The 21,459-nt window shown below is 40.6% G+C and overlaps 1 protein-coding gene across 3 annotated transcripts in view; it reads right to left on the bottom strand.

The window, feature by feature from the left end:
* Positions 1 to 21,459, bottom strand: part of RPAP1 (RNA polymerase II associated protein 1) — a 2,926,740-nt gene that overhangs the window by 386,364 nt on the left and 2,518,917 nt on the right. For all 3 annotated transcript variants that reach the window (XM_044073828.1, XM_044073829.1, XM_044073830.1), the window contains one exon: positions 12,294 to 13,098. In XM_044073828.1, coding sequence (XP_043929763.1) covers positions 12,294 to 13,098 — 805 coding nt within the window. The remainder of the gene's footprint in view (positions 1 to 12,293; positions 13,099 to 21,459) is intronic.

Below are 21,459 nucleotides of genomic sequence, written 5' to 3'. Positions count from 1 at the left end.
TAACCTACTTGTACAAATATCAAAATCCAACAACTTAGCTGGTGATACCTTGTTCTCCAATACAGTAGGTAAAGCCTGGAACATCCTCCCAAGCCAGCTAACCTCAATATCCTCTGTCAGCTTATTTAAAAGCAAGCTTAAACCCTACCTCAAATCACACTGGCTATGCCCCTGTGTTACCCAGACTAAGTACCTAACTATTAACTAGACTCCCACAAATCCTAGCCTCCCATGATCATGATCTTGTGTTGTTTCACTAATTTTTAGTGAGCTTTACCTTCCTTAGGATTTTTTCTCATGTAAATAAGTATATACTGTGGAATGATCAAACACCTTCATATAGTATCACAACCTATGTGTTAAATAACACTAGAAATCCATCCTTGTTTGCTGTTCTATATTCTATCTATTGATCTCTAGTGTTTTTCTTTCTTAGGTTTTTGTGAGGCCTTAGTATCTCTTATCATAAATTACTAGGTGTATCTAATTTTGTAATATGTTATAAAGATTTGTACTACACCATTTCTAATACAAATGTATTAGTCTTATTCATCTATTCTTAGATACATTTTTCCTTTTTCCTACTGAAATATAAAATATATAATCTTAGGCTTGTACTATAATTGTTAAAACTTCTTATCTACCAAATTATACTGTTATTGTCTTTGTCTTGACCTTTTATGTTGTTGTAATTTGTGGAGCTTTTCTCCCCGGGCCACCACTGAAAATGGACATATATCCAGCTGGACTAGCCCGGTCAACAAATGTAAAATAAAATAAATAAATAAATAAGAAGTTCAAATGTACAGGATATGAAATGGGATGAATTAATGGCCACAGAGGCTGAAACAAAGTTAAGAAAAAGTCTTAACTGGAAAACCCCAGGCTCATATGCACTACCTAACCTTTGGCTAAAAGTATTAACATCTTTACATGAAGATTTACCCATGAGTAAGAACTATCTATATGCGCACCCTGAACAGACACCAACCTGGTTCAGAATGGGAAAAATAATACTATTTAAGAGCAAACCTGCAAGTAATAATAAAAACTATAGACCAATAACTTGCCTTCCAATATATAAACTATACACTGGAAGTGATGCCGACAGAGTTTATAATCATTTAGAAGAAAGCTCAATCATGGCAACAGAAAAAAGGGGCAACAAATGAAAGGCACGTGGAACAAAGGATCACTTGTTAAATAAATTTTTAATGGAGAACTTTACAAAGGGGAAGAATCTAAGTATGTCATAGACTATGAAAAAGCATATGACAGTATCCCACATTCATGTTTAAAAAATAGAAGTTATGTACTTACCATAACGTTCCATGTGAGTTATCTCGCCTTTATTCTCACTGATGGGTTCGGAGCCGATCCACGGCTCCGACACGGCCGATAGCAAGCTCAAGGTTTGCCAGTAGCTCGAGACCAAGCCCCTTATCCCACAATGCATTGCTGGGATTACCTCAGATCTTGTTTGCTGCAAATAACAGTGTATACATATATATACATATATACAACATATACATACCCTCTTATATATATCTAAGAAGAACACTTCCCAAAAGGGAAGAAGAAATATTGAATGACCAGGATGGTACTAGCCTCTAAGTCAACAGTCAGCCTCGAGGGGGAAGGAGGGAGGGACGTGAGAATAAAGGCGAGATAAACAACTCACATGGAACGTTATGGTAAGTACATAACTTCTATATGTGAAGTTGCTAAATTTCGCCGTTTATTCTCACTGATGGGTAGCATCCCTAGCACCCTCAACCTTGGGTGGCTCATGGGAGTATGTTCTTCAGTACCGTAGAACCAAATGAAGACCTGTCCCTTGAAGCCCTATCTACTTTGTAATGTGTGATAAAGGTATGAGGCTTAACCATGTGGCTGCAGCTCAAATATTGTCAAGGGCAATTTAGCTTGAAAAGCAGAAGAGGTACAGACAGCTCTGGTAGAATAAGCTTTCAGTTTATGCGTTAAGGGCATGCTGGCATTCTTATAAACAAAGGATATACAATCAGATAACCATTTAGATAAAGTTGTTTTAGCCACTGGATTGCCTTTTCTTGCTTCTGAGAAGGATACAAAAAGTTGTTCTGATTTCCTAATATCTTTAGTTCTGTCAAGATAAAATCTGAGCTGTCTGTGAACATCAAGTTTGTGCAGCATATATTCCAATTTGCTAGAGTGGTCGGGGAAAAAGACTGGCAGTTCAATGACCTGAGTGATATTTAACTCAGAACAGACTTTAGGTAAAAATGAGGGGTTTGTTCTGAGAGATACTCTAACAGCATGGAAGATTCATGTAGGATGGTCTGATAGAGAATGCTTGAAGTTCTGACACTCTGCGGGCAGACGTAATGGCCACAAGAAAAATTGTTTTCCAAGATAAAAATTTTAAATCACAAGAAGATGCTGGTTCAAAAGGGGGAAGAATAATTTGAGACAGCATAAAGTTTAAATTCCAGGGAGAAAGGTGAATTTGATCGGAGGTCTTATATGAAGAACGCCTTTAAGGAAGGTTTTAGATAATTTATGGCTCATAATATCTGTGCCACCAAGACCAAGGTGAAAATTTGAGATAGCAGCTAACTGAACTCGAACTGTAGCAGCTGCTGCCCCTTCCTTAAAAATTTGTTAGAAATTCTAAAATCGAAGATAGCGGGGCTTGGAAAGGGTCAATGTTCTGCACGTTGGCCGAGATTGAGAACCTTTTCCATTTACTGCCATATAATTTCCTGGTAGATGGCTTGTGAGAAGATAAGAGAATCTGTCTTGTATCTTCTGAAATTAAATGAATCCTGGCAATTAGCAGAAGTGGATTAGCCAAGCAGTCAGTTTCAGGGACTGCAGAGAAGGATGAAGATCCCCTGACGGGTGAGTCAAAAGGTCCGTAACTGGGTCCAGGATCCATGGATCTTCCAACAGATGATGGTGGAGAAACGGAAACCAAATCTGTCGAGGCCAGTAGGGGGCTATGAGTATAACAGTCCTTCCCAGCAATTTTGCTTTCTGTAAAAATCTGGGTATTAATGGGAAGGGTGGAAATGCATAGAGGAGACCCGGGGGCCAATCGTGTAAAAGCGCTCTGGGGGGGGGGGTGACCGGGAGGTGGTATTAGGGCAAAGTAGCTTCTGCCTTTTGAATTTATGTGGCTGGCAAAAAGGTTGCAGCAAGGCTGGCCCCATTTGCGGAAAATCAACTCCGCAACCTGTTGTTTGAGAAACCACTCATGAGGGAGTAATATTGCCCTGCTTAGCTTGTCCACTATCACGTTGGATTTCCCCGGGATGTGCATTGCTAACAGAAAATGCTGGGACGACACAGCCCATTGCCAGACCCTGAGGGCTTCTCGACAAAGGAGGTAAGACTTGGTTCCGCTCTGCTTATTCAAGTACCAGTCTACTGACATGTTGTCGGTCTGAATTGCAATAGTCCCTAGAGGGAGAGAGTCCTGAAAGTACTGCAACGCCAGAAGTACCAGTCTCAACTCTAGAACATTGATGTGCAGATGTGATTCTTGATCTGTCCATGTGCCTTGGGCAGTCTTTCCCTGAAAATGCCCCCCCACCCTATCAGGGAAGTGTCCATGGTCACAGTGGCTACTGGGAGGGGGACAAAGAGTCTTCTGATTGTGGCATGAAGAGATGTCAACCACCTCCGAAGGTCTCTCCTGCAAGAATCCGTAATAAGAATCATGTGGTGCATTGGTAGTTTCTGGTAAGACCACTGAGCGAAGAGGAGCCACTGAAGAATTCGCATATGCATCCTTGCGAGTGGTATAGTCAGGATTGCTGCCGCCATCAAACCTAATACTTTCAATACCTCCGCTGCTGTAGCTTTGTTCTTTGACAACAATGAGCTGACTTTTTGGTGGAGAAGAGAGACTCTTTCGATAGGGAGACGTAGAGTGGTAGTTGAGGTATCTAACTTTGCTCCTATAAAAATGGTATGCTGCGATGGCGATAAGGCAGACTTTTCAAAGTTGATTGTAATGCCTAACTGATGGCAGAGTGTCAGAGTGTATTGTATTGCCTGAGTCAATTGATGCCTGGTGGTAGCTGTGAGGAGCTAATCGTCTAGGTATGGAAACACCTGGAATCCTAGACGTCTCAGGTGAGCCGTGACCACTGCCATGCATTTGGTGAACACTCTGGAGGCTGTACTGAGACCAAAGGGCAGGGCTCGAAACTGGTAATGATTGGCTCTCAGCTGGAAGCACAGATGATCTCTGGAGCTTCTGTTCATCTTTATGTGATAGTACGCGTCTTTGAGATCTATGGAGCACATCTAATCGCCTTTCCCTAAGAAGGGAAGAATGAACTGAAGCATGACCATTCAGAACTTCTCTTTGTTTACAAACTGGTTGAGTCTGTTGAGGTCCAAGATAGGTCTCCAGTCCCATGTTTTCTTTGGTACCAAAAAGAATCTTGAGTAAGTTCCGAATCCGACTTGGTCTGCTGGGACTGGTTGGATGACTCTTTTTTTCTAGCAATCTGCAGACCTCTACGATTGCTTGTTCCCTGAGATTGGGTGGAACATCTGGGATTTTCTTTATAGGAATGGATGGGGTAAAGAACGGTATGAAATATCCTCTGGAAATGATGCTTTGTACCCAAGTATCTGATGTTATGTTTAGTTAGGCTTCTGGGTACAAAGACAAGCGACCCCCGACTGCCTCCAGAGCCGAACAGTCGGGCCCCCTTTCAGAGACACTGGTAGGACTGACCGGAGAACTGACCCCTGTCACCCTGTTGTTGCAGACCCCCTCTGCCACGGGGGTGGCATCTTCCGTTATAACCCCTCCCTCTGCCTCTAGAGGGGGTTTCTCCACATGTGCCCTGAAAGGCTGCCTGAGTTTTTCGAAACCACATTTTTTCTCCCCTAGGGCTCTTGGGGTAGGGCCGAGTAGGGGTCGAAAAACAGACCCCAATGGCAGATAAGGTCTTGCCTTCCTGCTCACACCTGGTTAAAGTTTCCTTTACTTTGGGCCCAAACAGTGATGAGCCATCGAATGGGGTATTAATAAAGGAAGACTTAAAGGGTTCCGCAAAGGAACAGAGATGCATCCAGGCTTGTCTTCGAAGAGCAATGGCCGAACTAGCGGCTCTACTTGAACCATCAGCTGCATAGGATATGAGACGCATGGATGAGTTCACCACTGAGTTTAGGGTAGCAAGCTGGGTGTTGACTTTGTCGGCCACTCCTGCAGCTACCGTACACTGGAGGGTATCTCCTAGCTCTTTCAGGAGGTTTCTCTGTAGTCTTGTAAAATGGGTTAAGTAGTTCAGTGATTGCAGAGAAAACGACGCTGAACTAAACATGCGCTTCCCATATCGATCCATAACCCTAGAATCTCTGTTAGGGGGATGGATAGAAGAGGATGTCTCAGATACTTCCTTTTTGATGGCTGCAGCTACCACCATGGTATCAACAGGCACTCCTTTTGTCAGAAATGGCTTGTCCACTGGTGCAGATATGAATTTATTGGGTCTACGAGGGACAGGTTCCATGGCCTCCGGTGAATCCCACGCCTTATGAGAGATCAGATCCATGAGCTCAGCGTAAAGCGGAGACACCCAAGAAGTGGAAGGTTGAGACCCAAAAGCCTTCAAGAGCATGGACTCATCTTCAGTAGGGGTCTTGGACTGCCAATCGCCCCTCTGACTAAGGATTTCTAGTATCTCTGCAAAGGAGATATCCTCAGAGGGGGATCGAGGGGACCCTTCTGACTCATTTAAGTCCATGTCAGATGTCAAAGACTCCTGTGGGGAGTCTAAGTGCCTCCTCTTGCACAGTCTCTTCCTGGGCACCTCCTCAGTGGCGGGATCTGGGGAGGTCTCAGAAGAGCAGGGGATGCCCTGTGGGGGTTCTTGAGGCTTGGGGTCTCTACGCTACACTTAGAGGGATCGGTAGATGAAAACGCAGACACAGGAGCTTGAGGGGAGAGGGAAAGCTGAACCAATGTTGACGTTGTCTTTGGAGACAAAATTCTCCTCATAGCATCAAAGGCACCATGGCTCCGACAAGAAGGAGTGGACGGACCCGAGAGGACCGCCCGATCCTCCTGCACCGAAACCCTGGGCTCCGAGCCCAAGGTAGGAGCCGAGCTCATCTGAGCCGAAGCCCCGAGATGAAGAGTCGGAACTGACAAGTCGATGCGACTATCCTCCCCGGACCCGATGGGAGAGCGTCGGCTCCTAGAGCCCTCGGTCGGGGCCGAGGACATCAGAGTAGATGGATCTGATAACACCAGTGCGGGTATCGGCTCCAAGGGTTCAACCACCATCGGTTCAATTTCCTTCGGCTCCGAGAGTCCAGTAAGGCTTGGAGGAGGAGTAGACAAACCCGGTTCCATGGTCTTCGGTACCAAAGAGCTGGTCGGGGCCGACAACAATTTGGCAAGTCCTGGTGCCTGTAAAAGCTTCTGTACTAGCCGATCCATGTCCAAATCTGAAAGGCTGACTGAAGATTTAGCTGAATGCACCGAAGGTGCTGACTGGAGCAGAGGTGAAGAAGGAACTTCAGAGACCGGCTCCAATACCGAGAGCTGGCTCCGAGTCAAAGGTACACTCAGTTCCGATGACTGTAGAACCGATGACCCTCCTCCTGAAACCTTAGCCTTTTTTGAGACCTTATCTGAAGACTTAGATTTTGAGGATTTGGATACACAAAAACTTCAGAAAAAGATTGCTGTAGCAATCCCCTGTCTATAAGTTTCCTTCTTCTCTCCAAGAGGACTCTTGAAGAAAAGGAGTGGCAAATGCTACAGGTGTCTTGGAGGTGTTTAGCCCCCAGACAGTAGACATATTGAATGTGACTGTCAGTGACGGGCATTTTCTGCCCACAATCTGGGCATTTTTTGAATCCCGATTTGGGATGGGATTTCTCCTTATCATCCGACATTTTTAAAGGAAAAAAATAGTAAATTAGATCCACAAACAACTAAGCCCAATCCGGGCACTATCTATAACAGAATTATATAGATACAAATATAGGGCTAAGAGGCCCACAGAAAAAAGCCTGACTATTATAAGGATTAAGTAGAGAAAAAAGGGCTAAAGGCCCACACAAACTAAGAAGCCAACAAGGCCCTAACTTTTAAACTATTTATACTATCTGTTTAACTATAGAGTAAATATAACAGATCTAACACACACTATATTTTTTTAAACAAAAAGAAAACTTTTTATAGACTTGCTGTTAATTTTTTTCTAAAATGGTCCGAGCTAGATGGATCACAGAGATCTCTCTTGCCAGGGCAAACTAGATCTGAGGTAATTCCAGCAGTGCATTGTGGGATAAGGGGCTTGGTCTCAAGCTACTGGCAAACCTTTAGCTTGCTATCGGCTCCGAACCCATCAGTGAGAATAAATGGCGAGATTTAACAACTTCACATCAGTGCTTAAAAATGTATAAGATACACCCTACACTGACCAATTACAGTACAGTAACCATGAAATAGTAGCAAACCAGCTTGCAGTTAAGCCATGGCAAAGGATAAATTATTATTCCATGAATAAAAATCAGAGGAGGATACTTCAGGGTGTCTCTTTGTCACCACTGTTCTTTTATCCTGCCCTTAACCCATTAAGCTGTCTACTTAACAGATTATGTCATGGCTACAATTGGGCTCCCAAAAAAAACAAAAATGTGTGAAGACTTATCTTCTTTTTGTGGATGATTTAAAGCTGTGTAGTTCATCAGATGAGGAGTGCGAGTGGTCAAGACTTTTTCAGATAATAAAAAAATGTCATTTGGTCTTGATAAATGTGCAGAAGCAGAAGCAACCATTAAATCAGGAAAGCTGCAGTACCAAGAAAACATCTTCCTCGTACAGGAATGTGATATAAAAGAACTTTAGCAAGGCGGAGTGTATAACTATTTGGGAATTGATGAAGGATCAACAATAAAACACGAACAAATGTGAATAAAACTTAGTAAGGAATATTTTAGAAGCCTGAAAACAGCACTGACATCTAGGAACAAAGTCCAAGCTATAAACCAATTTGCTTTTCCTGTCCTAACTTACAGATTGACTAGCTCCAAAACATGTTGGTTTGGTTGGACAGGAAAACAAGAAGGATGCTTCAAGCTTATCAAATGATTTATAAAAAAATCAGTGTATACCAATACTATATATTCCTGTTCTGAAGGAGGCATGGGCCTCCTTAAAACTGATTACATGTATAGATCTGCAATCTGCAATCGTAGGACTGCTTGCATATCTGCTGACCTCACAAGACTCAAACATAATGAAAGTTTTAAAACGTGGAGAATAAGTCTAAGATGACTTCCCTGCTTAGTTTAGCAGAAGCATACTGGTGTCAAGTGGAATGGAAATCAAACCAGAAGTAGATAAAAATCAGGCAGCAACTAAATGTGCCAAAAAACAAAAACAAAAGAAAGACTATAAGGTGAAGGATCAGATGAGAAGGCAAGACATGTAGAAAATGCATAAATATACTTGCAAGTATAGAAAACTCTTGGAACCTCATGTTGATCAGAATCAAATGCAGTAATGGTTAAGGAGAAGTGAATTTATACCAAAAGATGAAAGGTTAATATTGGTGGCCCAAGATAGTGGACTACGTACACTTTGGTTTATAAAGACCATTAAATATATGGGAGAAACAGACAAATGCAGGTTTTGTAAAAAAAAAAAGAATTGTAAACAGTTGCACATTTTGTTGCTGGTTGTAATATATTAATGGCAGAACAACTGTATACTGAAAGGCATAATAATGTGGCAAGACTGTTGCATTGGGGATTGTGCAAACATTATAATACTGAAGTAGCTGAAAAACACTGGAAACATGAGCTGCAAAGCATTATAGAAAATTATGAAGATTATCACAACCAGATACAGTAGTCCATGAAAAGAAGACAAAGGTAGCACTGATCATTAAAATTGCTACACCCACTGACTACAATGTCTTACGTAGAGAGAGATACAAAGTCATAAAACACCAGGATTTGCAGGCAGAAATAACGGCAATATGGAAGAAGGATACCCAAACAGTTCCAACAGTAGTAGGTGCAACGGGTCTTATAAAAAACAATTTACAATCGTACTTGGATATGGTACCAATACATGCAACTCCGTATGAATTGCAGAAGGATTCAATACTGGGCAGACTGCGGGTGTTGAGAACACCACATCTGTATAACATCAAAGACTGATATAATACTAATTTTATGAATTTTAATCATACTTGACTTAGAAATGGGGTCCATTTCTGTCATGGTATTAGAAACCCAAAAGATTTGGAGAAATTAAAAAAGAGAATGTTGTAATCAAACTTTACCAAAGAGACAGAAATACAAAAAGTAAAACTGGCAGAAGATGTTACTAATGACTAGATCAAGGAGATATGAATATCACACCTTGGGGATGGAACTTCCTGCTCAAGGGAAATAGCATAAACAAGTCCAGAAATCTTTGTGCCATTTGCTACTAGTGCCAAGTTTGTCAGCTGATACAACAGTAGTTAAAATTCACTGTTAAGTAGCATATTTGGTTTAATATGGTATTTGTTATAGCTGACTTAAGTACTCCTTCACGGCAGAAAGAGGTCAAAGAAAGTGGTTCTGTAATTTGCAATTATGTGGTAGTCTTGTTGAGTGACAGCAGGACTTCAAAAAGCTGGAGGATTTGGGGCAGGATGATGGAGCCTTGAATAAATATGAACACACGCCTAAAGCTCCTACTGAGTCTGAATGCATGACAGACAGTAAACCCTGGAACAAAAAAGAGTACTATCACAACACTGGAACAAAGTTCGGCTAACAGCACAAACAGAAGGCCTCAAGACAACTCATTTAAACTTCTAACAATAAGCGGTGCTACACTGACATTGTCTAAAACAGCATTAGTTACGTCAAGATGCTCTTAAGTTAAAGCTTGCCTGGAACTGCAATGTTTTAAAAGCCAAATGTCATACCCAGTCATCTTAACAGTGTACTCAAGCATCATTCTTAGCAACAGTGGAATCCTATACACAAAAAAACCAGTGGTTTGCCAGGTAAAGCACCCTCAATGGAAGAAGAAATACACAAATGCAGTAAAATCCGAGGTGTGCACCATGTGCTGTGAGGACAGAACTCTGTCCAAGTAGCTGAACAACAAGTGAATAAAGTCACACTCTCAAGTCGATAAAATCCAAGGGTTATTAGTAAAAACCATAAAAACGAACTGCAGTGGTAAGCGCTTTCACGTTGTACCCAACGCTTCATCAGACTGAATGCATCTGATGAAGCGTTGGGTACAACGTGAAAGCGCTTACCACTGCAGTTCGTTTTTATGGTTTTTACTAATAAACCTTGGATTTTATCGACTTGAGTGTGACTTTATTCACTTGTTGTTCAGCTACTTGGACAGAGTTCTGTCCTCACAGCACATGGTGCACACCTCGGATTTTACTGCAACAGTGGAATCCTGCTTATCACTAGAACCTTGACTGCATTACAGATGTGTGATGAGAGCTCAGTCATGTCCCTCTACAGCTCATGCACTGCACAGCACTATAGAATATTCACACACACATGAGCACTACAAGGTCATAGTCATAAGGACATGGAATTAAATGACAACATGAAAAAGATGGGTTAGGATCATTTTTCAATATTGTTAGAGTTTTGGGAATTTTTTTATGTTTACATACTTCCTTGAATGAGGAATGAAATTTTACACAAGTTTTTCAAAAGTAAATGTACTGACGTTTTTAAACTTAACCACTATTTTACTAGGAGCATATTTTTGATACTTTTTTTGCATAATTTCTTTAATATGTTTTTCCATGTACACATAAGTAGTCATTTCTCATTACATACTCTTTAGTATAATTTTTATCTGCTAATGTACAAGAAAAGTATGTGCTGCAGCCTTTAAAGGAACTCTGACATGCTCAAATGCAAATGTTTAGATCTGAAAAATGCTTAACTTTTTTTCTGGTTTTGTACATTTAGTGAGCTGTGTGGGTTAACTTTTTAAATATATCCACTTGTGACTTTGGCTGGTGTGTTTCAGAACTCATTAAAGTACATTGGTCAATCTTGGTTATTGGTTGCAATGCACTGTATCATGCCATATCTTCTTTTGGGTTACAACCTTAAAAACATTGATCATTTTGCATACTCATTACAGGTCCCAGAACTAAACTCCTGTGTACAAATTACTGATTTTCTGTACTAGGTCCTAAAAATCAGGGAATCCACACCAACCTCACTTAAAGACATTTTCTCTTAGCCAAAATTCCATTCTCAGGTAAAAATCCACTTCCTGAAAACAGTAAAAAGTCAATCTAATGGCTTAAAGCATATAACCTTTTCAAGTCATAAACTCCCATTTACTGACATGTTCCCTATACCCTAAGCATTAACCCCCATGCTTAAAATTTTTGCCTTACTAGCATACTGCTACAGTACTTCAAACTTTAGGTCTGTACTCCGAGTAATCTCAGCCATTTATATGATCCTCTGTTAAAAATACATTAATTTGCATACAAGTGTACGTAAAGATGCAATGCATGTTATACAAAACTGCTCATCTCTGTCAGTGAGTCTACAGAAACTCCATATATGTATATTTATTACTGGGTGGCACAGTGGATAACACTGTCACCTCACAGCAAGAGGATTCCAGGTTCAATTCTCGGCTGGGGTGCCTTCTGTAACAAGTGTGCATGTTCGTCTTGTATTTGCGTGAGATTCCTCCGGGTGCTCCAATTTCCTACCACATTCCAAAGACATGCAGAAGGTAAAGTGGACATTCTAAAATGGCCATAGGTGTGAGTATGTGTGCGTGTGTGCTGTGGAAGAACTACAGTGGTAGGATGGCCACCTGGCTGTGTAAATCTTGGCTCTAGGTGACTGTCACTGTTGAAGTAAAACCCCAACTCATGTGCAAAAATGGGAAAAAGGGGTTGTGGATGGATGGATTTCTGTTATTGTATGTAATTCCTGCATATTCTCAATAATTGTATAATTACATATACTTTACTTCTTGCAGTCTGTCTCTGTATTTGTCAAACTGTAATGCTTTCCCAGGTGGAGACTGAAACTGGTAATTTGTGATCAGTGTTCCACTCAGTTAACTTTTAAATAAATACGTAATAAACAACAGTACTTAGAATAAACTGTGCAATGAGACAAATGGCTGCATCCATACTGCATTCCCATGTGCTTGGTTACTGTTTCTAATGCATGCTGAAACCACTTCAGGGAAAAAGCACATTTGGATCTAAGTGGCTTTCACTCTTCTGACCAAAAAACTCCCCGGGGATTACCTGTTTGAGTGGCACACCTAGTGCCCTGAGTACACCAACATGCTCTCCAAATACTGCCTGTCGAAGCTGGACATTGAATCTTCGTTGTAAAGGAAGCAGAATAAAGCAACCAAACAAATGATCCCCAAATGAGACACTGTCAAACTGTTCCAAAAGTTTGACATAAAGACTATAAAATGAAGTTAGTCCAGGAAGTGGCATTTCAAGGTCCAATTCATTCAGTATTTTTGGCTGACAGTAGAGAGACAGCAGTGTTACCATGAAACAATATACAGGCTTCTCCAAAAATAAATCATTTCCAGTGAGAAATACACACATCAAACGTGCCACTCTAGCAGCCACTGGCAGATCCTGGAGGACCCTGGAACGCCATGTCTCTACAAGCAACACCCACCGAAGACTATTGGTTACAATGTCCACCAGGTTGTGTGGCAGGTTTTCAACTGCCTTGCCTTTAATTTCAACCTTAGAGACTCTGTCATAGAGGTTAATAAGTGGAAGAAACATCCAGTCAGCAGGCAAAATAGTTCCTTTCCAATCTGGGAGCAAAACAGCCTGAACCAGATGAGTCAGGCCTTCATATGAGGCCTGGGATCGCACAGCAGCAGGATGAAGATATGCAAAATGAATGCTGTAACAAACACGGATGGTAGGAAGTAGACTATAAGCTTCTCGAAGAAGAGTGCCATGGCTAGGCTTACAGATAATTCCTGCAGCAGAAACAGGAGCAGCAGAGCTCTGGATGACATCAAGGTGCAGGATGCTCGAAAGATCTTCAGCTTCTGGGCCTCCTATTTTTCCCTCCCTAAAATTATGCAAGATTAGAGGGAAAAAAAGAAAAAAAAACAAAAAAGAATGTTAACATTGCTGATATGTAGAACAAAAAAAAAAAAAACAATCAAACATTGCATATTTCTGTCGACATGACCTGAAAAACAGCAGCAATCCAACGAAGCTCTGTTCACTGTACCTCATTAAACAAAAATTATGCATATCCTGTAACACTCTATCTGTATTGAATGAGTTTATCCACTTCATCCTCTAGCACTTGTACCACAGGTTCAAGTCACCTCAGTATGGAACACCTTCTCAAGCTCTTCCTCCACACTTGTCCCATAATGCAACACATGCCTCCCTCCTTCAGAACAGCAGGTCCTAACAGGAACCCAAAAACCAGGCCACACAACATATATAAGGCAGGGGGGAAAGGAGGGCAGGACTGCTGAAGACAACGGACTAGGATCATCCTGACTTTCTTGTTATAAACACATACCATTAATACTCAGGCTGATCTAGTCCATCCTTTTTATCTCTTACACAAAGTCCCCAGTTTACATTTCTGAGCGATCTCATGAAAGGATCTCACATACTGTGGCTGTGAAGGAGAGCCACCCTTCAGAATCACATCTAGTTTATACTGTCTTTCAAAAGTAAGAAGAGAAGCCAAGTCACAGCTACACAAATCTCATCCAAAGATGCATTAACGAAGAAAGCTTTGGATATGGTCACTGCCCTGGCAGAGTGGGCACATGGGTGCTCCTGAGTGCCTTGTCATACTTTACATAACATTATCTGATGCATTCTGGGAGATGCCTAGCTACAGTAACCTCAGAATCCTTCTTTCCAATTGCATTATCTGCATAGGAAACAAATAACTGCATGTCTTTCCTCAAAAAGACATTTTAATAATCTCTGAAACCTGACTAAAACAAGAAATAACTGACAATGAAATTATTCCCCCACGTTTTAAAATAATTCCAGTCCATCTGAATATCCCAAAATGTAATAATGCTGAACATCTGATAGCATACCTCAAAATCAACCAAAAGAAATCTATGTGTATCTCAAAGGTATACATCCTACCAGGCAACACATTACCACAGCCAAAAATATCACCACTGGATGTCTGACAACATCCCCCAGGAAACCTTCATCTTAGGTGCACTAAATCTAGCCTGGCAATCCATAAACAACAGCAACTCCAAGGACTCTATCCATCTACTTGGCTTCACCCAACTAATAAGCTCCCCCACCAAAATCAACAAAAGCACTAACAGGCAATCTACGCTTGACTGGATATTGACAGACAAACATCTGGTTGCTTACCAGATACCATAAGTGACCACCTCCCACCTATATAATAAAACAACAACATGGTTCAACCAAACAAATAATCTATAAACAAGCATGCAACTTAACCAAATTTGAGACATTTATTACAGTCCTGTCCTTCTACAACTAGAATACATTAAGAGTAATACCCCTAGATGAAGCAGTTACGCACTTCAATTACAGCTTCCTAAAATACTAAATGATTGAACACTAGTTATGATAAGAATGGTAAAAACTAACACACCCCATGGCTTATAAAAGAGACCAAACAGCTCATGCTGTAAAGAGATAAAACAAGGAAAGAATAGTACAAGTACAAAACACAACATGTCTATGAAAATATTAGGTATCTCAGAAACCGTCCCAAGATCCTTTTGAAATCTGACAAGAAATCATACTACACTAATCTCTAACAAAAGCACCAAAACAACCCCAAACTTTTTTGGTCCTCTCTAAATAAACTATTACACCCTGGCCATACCACTACACAATGTCCTTCTACTTCAAACAATAGAGAGCCCATTGACACTCTGTTCAACCATCACTTTATCCAGCCAGTTCTATCACTAATCAATGACTACCTCATTTCATCACTCCAACTTCCATCTATTCTCAAAAGCAACATACTGTCTTTTAGTTTTCAGCCCATCCCAACATCAACCATAAACAAATTACTAGCCAACTTAAAATGAACAGCCTCAGCTACTGAAAACCTTTCCACTGAATTCCTCAAACTAGGTGCAGAACCACTAGCCTTTCTGTTTCCATTCTGATTAACTGGTCAATAACTGAAAACTATATCCTATCCTCCGGAAAAAAAAAATCATTACTATCATTACTATATCCCTTCACAAAATAGGTAGTTCAGCATAGTTAAACTACAGACCTATTGCCATCCTATCAACCCTCTGTAAAATCCTTGGGAAATGTATTCACTCTCAGTTTATGAAACATAACCAAATACAACCTCATCTTCAACACCCAGCACAGTGCTACTACTGCCCTCCTCAACTTCACCAACATAGTAAACCAAATAAGAGCACCTTGTTTCTTCACTTTTCCTTGACCTTTCCAAAACATCTGACACAGTGTCCCAGCAAAAGATTCTTTCTGAACTTGCAACTCTAGGTCTCAGTTACCCCTACACCTCTTGGTTTCACAATTATTTATGCAATCATCAGCAGGCAACTAAATGGCAACAAAATCTTTCAGCATTACAAGCAATCTCTCCTGGTGTTCCTCAGGAATACTTGGTCACCTTCTATTTAATATTTTCATAAATAAACTTCATACCACTACAATACTTGGCACTCTTGTAAAATACACCGATGATTCAACCCTTACCCACTCTGCCCCATCAAAAAAAATTACAGCAAATCACCCAAAATCTTTCACTGATGTTGAAATATGGTTAAAAAAATCTAACTTGCTGCTTAATGCAGAATACAAGCTTATGCCATTTACTCCAAAATTAACACCTTAAACAGTTCATATTACCTCAAGTAATATCACAAAAATAGAAACCATAAGCCAAACTTAACTACTTGGAGTCATAATAGATGATGACCTCAAATTTAATCACCACATACTTCATTCCATCAAGAAAACTCATCAAAAACTTGGTTCCCTCTATATGGCCAAACACTACCTGACAGATTATTATATTTATTTTCAGGTAAATTCCGACTGGACGCAGGTCCTTTTTCAGTGGATGCCCGGTAAGAAAAGCTCCACATCATGTACATGATAAATAGAGATACAAAGTTGCAGCAATAGTAAACAACATTACAGGTTGTTGGCTTTAATACAATAACAAGATATTGATTATCAACAGTATATACAGTAAATGTTGCAAGTTAAGATAGTTTCTTGTTTATATTAGTAACAATGTTGTCAGACAAGATGTTAAAGTATGTAAAGACAACTAGCTATTAGCTTAGAAGCAACATGCCTAATTTCTTCTCTATTATATGCTTCCCCTATTCTTACAAATATCAACACTACATATCAAATTAAACTAGCCTCCTGCTATTACAAAATAGTCAGATTTTCAACCAACCTTATAAAATGCAACAGCGCCTCAACTTAAAACACTTCAAGTGGTTGAACTCCCAAACCAGCTGATATATAACTAATCATTGCCCACATCCAGTTGTACTCTCCAGACAAATGCCCAGCATTACAAATATTCTACTGTACTATTCACTCACTAGAGACCTTCGCTTTACCCATAAACTCTTACTATGTATCAGTAAGACATTGAACACTGTTGGAGACTCTCTCTACCACCATCATGTGTCAAAACTCTAGAATGAAATCCCCACACAGTTAAAATAGATCAAACATTTAAACAGTTTCAAAACTTTGCTTAAACAGCACCTATGCCAAAGATGACTCTGTTCTTCCTGATCACCTGGCTTTACTCAGATTACTTTTCTCCACTTCTTGCAACCACTTCTTCCCAGTTTTATGTACCCTATTGCTCCTCCTCATGATGCACTAATTTCCGAAAGTCTTACTCTTCTTCTCCCACTCAGCCACTAACTACAGTTGTGTTTGTTTATCCTCCTGCTCATTTCCATAATTTCTCCTTCATTTCTCTTTATCATCAATTTTTAAGCTACATTAGTACTTGCCTGTCTGTAAATTATTACTAACCTCAAAAACACTCCACTTTGATCTTTTCCCTGCAGTCATCATGCTATAAATACATTACTATTGTATTTTATTTTCTATTCAGTAATTAGATAATATATATTAATCTCTCAAGTTTCTTTGTGGTAAAACCCTATGATCCTGTAAGAAATATTTAAAAATCATGTACATAATATCATGTACAGACACGTGTGTAACTTAAATGTGGAGCTTTTCTTCCTTGTCCTCCACTGAAAATTAGTTTTACCCAGTCGGACTTTTCCTGGTAAACAAAGATGAATAATTAAATAAATACTTTGTTCTGTGAAGGCAGAATCTCAACTGTCTATGCACATCTAAACAATGGAGAATACATTCCCCTTTATTGAAGCAGGAAAGAAAACTGGAAGAGTAAATATTATGATTCAAGTTTAACTCTGTGAGGCACGTTAGGCATGAATATAGGATGAATATGCAGGAATACCCTGTCAAAATAGCATAAGCAGCATCAATACAAAGGGCCTGCAATTCAGAAATTCATCAGATGGGAATAACTGCTGCTAGTTTTACACCTTGGAAATTTAAGGTCCATACACAACGGTGCACAAAAGGAAGCAGAGTCAATTTTTGCAGGATAAAGTTCAAACTCAATGACAATTCAAGGATTTTTAAGGAAAGATGGTAAGAAAGGTACCTCTGAGGAAGGCCCCACAAATGTTCACAAATGCCAAGGAATATGAAGAAAAAGAGATAAAGCCCTGACTATAACTCAATAGACCCAAACTTCATTAACAGCTCGACTGAAGAAAGTGCAGAGTGGAGGAGGCTGGGGCAGAGCTGGCTTGTCTGTCTTTGGGAGGACTAGTGTTCTCAGTTGGCTGATTTACTCCCCACATGCAAAGGCTTACATGACAGTAGTGGTTGGAGACCAGGGATCATATGCATGGTGATCCCAAGCCATTGACAACAGTCCTTATGATGCAGTTGTATGTGAGCATGTATTACCAGAGGAACAGTACAAGGTCCACCTGGGCAGGATTAGGATCACAGGAGAAACATCTTCTCATGACTGCCTGTGTGACAGTGATGGGAAACAAATGGCCAATGGTGGCAGTTTGATGGATAGCAGAGACAACAGACATAAAAAGATACAAAAAAGTAATATGGCTACCAAATTAATTCTTATGGCTGACTGACTCACACTATAATCAAATATTGTATAGACCTCTTAGAGGCGACTTTTGCCTGGTCTACAGAGCAGTCTCGGACCCTGCCTTACTGGAAATCCTGCACATCCACAAATCTAATGGGACAAGACTCACTCACTCTAGAGACCTTAACCTGGCCGGTAACATAAACCAGGACTTGATGGACAGACACAAAGGTCTCTGAGAGGCTGCCACTCCTCTGGAACAAACTCCCAATTCAAGTTAAACAAAGCTCCTCAATGACCCTATATAAGTGTAACTTTGACAACTGGATGGAAAACTGTAAATTCACAGTGGGGCTTTCACCTATGTTCCTCTTGGATATGGGCAGTCAGTGCTGATCATGAATTCACATGCTAATATAGGTTACTTCTCTTGGTCTATGAGGGAAACAAGGGTAAAACAAAGCTAGACTTGTAAAAGCCCTACGGCCAATAGCCTAGTAACCTCCTATGATCCTATGATTTGAGATAAATACTCTAAAATAGTCAAAATCAGAGATGAAAAGCGATTCAAGCCTTGTGTGAAAGCACAAGTTTCAGACTTACTCCACCCTCTGGTAAGATGCCTTCCTAGTGTGAGGTCTGGAGCAAAAGAAAGGATATGAATGACTCTATAAGGGTAAGCAGTGTCCATGGTTATCTCAAGAAGTGGAGAAACCAAGTAGTTAATTCAGGACATGAATGTCCAGGTGAGACTTGCTGGATGGGTTAAGCAAAAGGGTTCTGGAAAGTTTCAGATGCAGAGGATTCTACAGACAATGATACCACAGCAGTAAGAGCCAAATTTGTTGAGACCAAAAAGGAGCGACGAAAATCAACTTAGACATGCTGGTCTTCCCTTTATGAATAAATCTGGGGATCAGAGAGAATGGAGAAACAATAAAGAGGAGTTTCTGGGGCCAAGTCTAGACGAGTGTCCTTGGGTTTCTGCCTCGATGAAGGAATCAAGTAAAAAAATGATGAACATGGTGTTGGTTGGGGAAGCAAAGATCTTACAGCAAAGCATACCCTAGGAATGGAAAAATTTCCAAGCTGCTGCTAAGCTTATGGATAACTTGTGTAGCATAAGAAAACAATGACTAAGCCAGTTTGAAAAGTTGGCCTGTCCTAGGAAATGGGATGGATTCTATAGCCCATTCTAAAACATTCACATGGCCCCCCAACAAAAGGAGATACAAATGGGTTCCTTTCTGCTTGTTTATCTGACTCACCATGTTCAAACTGTCAATATGAATGGCTGCAGCACCTTGTGGGAGTGTGTTTTGGAGGGCCTGCAGTCTAAGAAGTGCTGCTGTCCCTCTCCAACATGATCACGTGTAAACTTGCCTCAGCCTGTAACCGTACACCTTCTTCTGTTCTTCCATGTAAATGCCCCGAAGGTTGATGCTTCCATGGTGACTGCAGCAGAAGGACATGGAAGATAGAAAGCGCTGCCCATAGACAGGCTGGGAATGTGCATCCAAGAGTAATGATGAGACCTGCTCAGGTCAAATATTGTGATCCAATTATGTAGATGATCTGAACTGTGACTCCACTGAATCATATGTGTCCTATTCGCATCCTTGGACTTCAAACATAAACAGGCACATGCACTTTCTGACCTTTGGAAATAATACCTACGGAATCTTCCTGTTTTTCTGGACCTAGATGCATGGGAGGCTATAGGCAATGAGAAAAAAAGGTTCTGGTTGAGAACTAGAGCTGTGGCTGACACTATGGAAGGTGCAAGCACAGATGAGTGTAATGACTGTACCACAACCAACTCCTGAACCCTGGTGGGCAACAAAGCACTTACGTCAAAAGGGAATGAACTGATACAAAGCAGCTCAGAAATTAAATATGCAATCAACAGTATTAACTGGGCTATTGCTAGTAACCTTGATGGACTGCAGACCAATAATGTTAAGGCCTAAAGAAGTGCCAAGATGGTCAGTGCTACCATCATCTTCTAATCCTTGATCCTAAACCTTAGACTGAAATGGATGTCTGGTGCCAAGGCAAATGGTGCTGGAAGACCTGGTACTGATGGCTAAGTCAGTTCCAAAGAGTTGAATCTCAGACGACCAACTATATCCACAGTGGCTGACAATGGCTGTGTTATCAATGATGGAAAAAAAAAGCATTGGCTAGAAGTTACCAGGACTCCCAAAGGTGACAGTCAGAATGGAACCTGATGAGGCCGGGGAGAAAAAAGAGAAGAGGCAGCAGTATCTCTGTCTGTTCTGGATGTCAAATGGAATGGATCAAGATCCACTTTTGACTTGGTCCTGAAAAAAATTAATCCATTGTGTAGGAGTAATCAGTGTCAATGGACATAGTCCAAAGAGAAAAAAATAGACATCTATGAGACAGCACTCATCTGACTAAGGCACAGCTACAAGCTCGACCACCCAAGCCAGAGACACACTTCCCTGTTTTAAAGATTCTGGTCTTTTTCAGTCAGAAATAAGGAAAGGAGGACAAAGAGTGAACTCTACATGGTCTTCCAAGATGGCGGCACACTGAGTAATAGCTTAATTTCAGCTCTCCCAGTATGAAAACAGAAACTCAGAAAAGACAGCCAGTGAATTTGTCTTTCAGGGTAAATTTCAGCTACTGGCTAGTAAGTGCATTGCTTGGATGCCAGTAAAAAAGAAAATCAGAGAACCTGAAAGAAAATCAGTCACAGAAGGTGAGGGAAAAAAAACACTGGGTGGGAAGAATCCTGCAGCTGTTCAGCAAAAAGCAGTTCAAGCTGCAATTTTGGTGCAAGACATGACTTCCAGTAATCTAGAGGAAAAAAATAAGTCAATGTGCTCATAGATGAATAAAATAAATGAAACACTTAAGGAGCATATCAGCTCAAATAACAAAAATCTAGAAAAAATGGAAGAAGCTTTAAACAGATATTCAGTGGGGCTGGTAAAACTTCAAAAATCACAACTCGACATGAAGAAAAGGATGGCTGAGTATGAGACTGCTCAAGAAGAGATATTCCAAAAAATGGTAGAATTAAAGGACAGAACACGTAGGGAAAACCTGAGACTCACTGCTGTAACAGAGAAACTGGAAGGAACAGATTGTATTAATTTTATGTAAGCAAAAATAAGCAACTGGACTGGTATTCTACAGCAGGAGTTATTAACTGAAAGGGCACATCATGTGTATGCTCCAAACCTGGCCAAGAGAAAGCAACCTAGACATTTAGTAGTAAAGATGCAATCCTACCAG

Source organism: Protopterus annectens, chromosome 6.part0 (genome assembly GCF_019279795.1).
Source record: "Protopterus annectens isolate FY-2018-M chromosome 6.part0, PAN1.0, whole genome shotgun sequence".
NCBI lineage: Eukaryota > Metazoa > Chordata > Ceratodontiformes > Protopteridae > Protopterus > Protopterus annectens.
The sequence above is the reverse complement of the archived record's forward strand: the minus strand, read 5'-3'. Positions and strand labels throughout refer to the sequence as shown.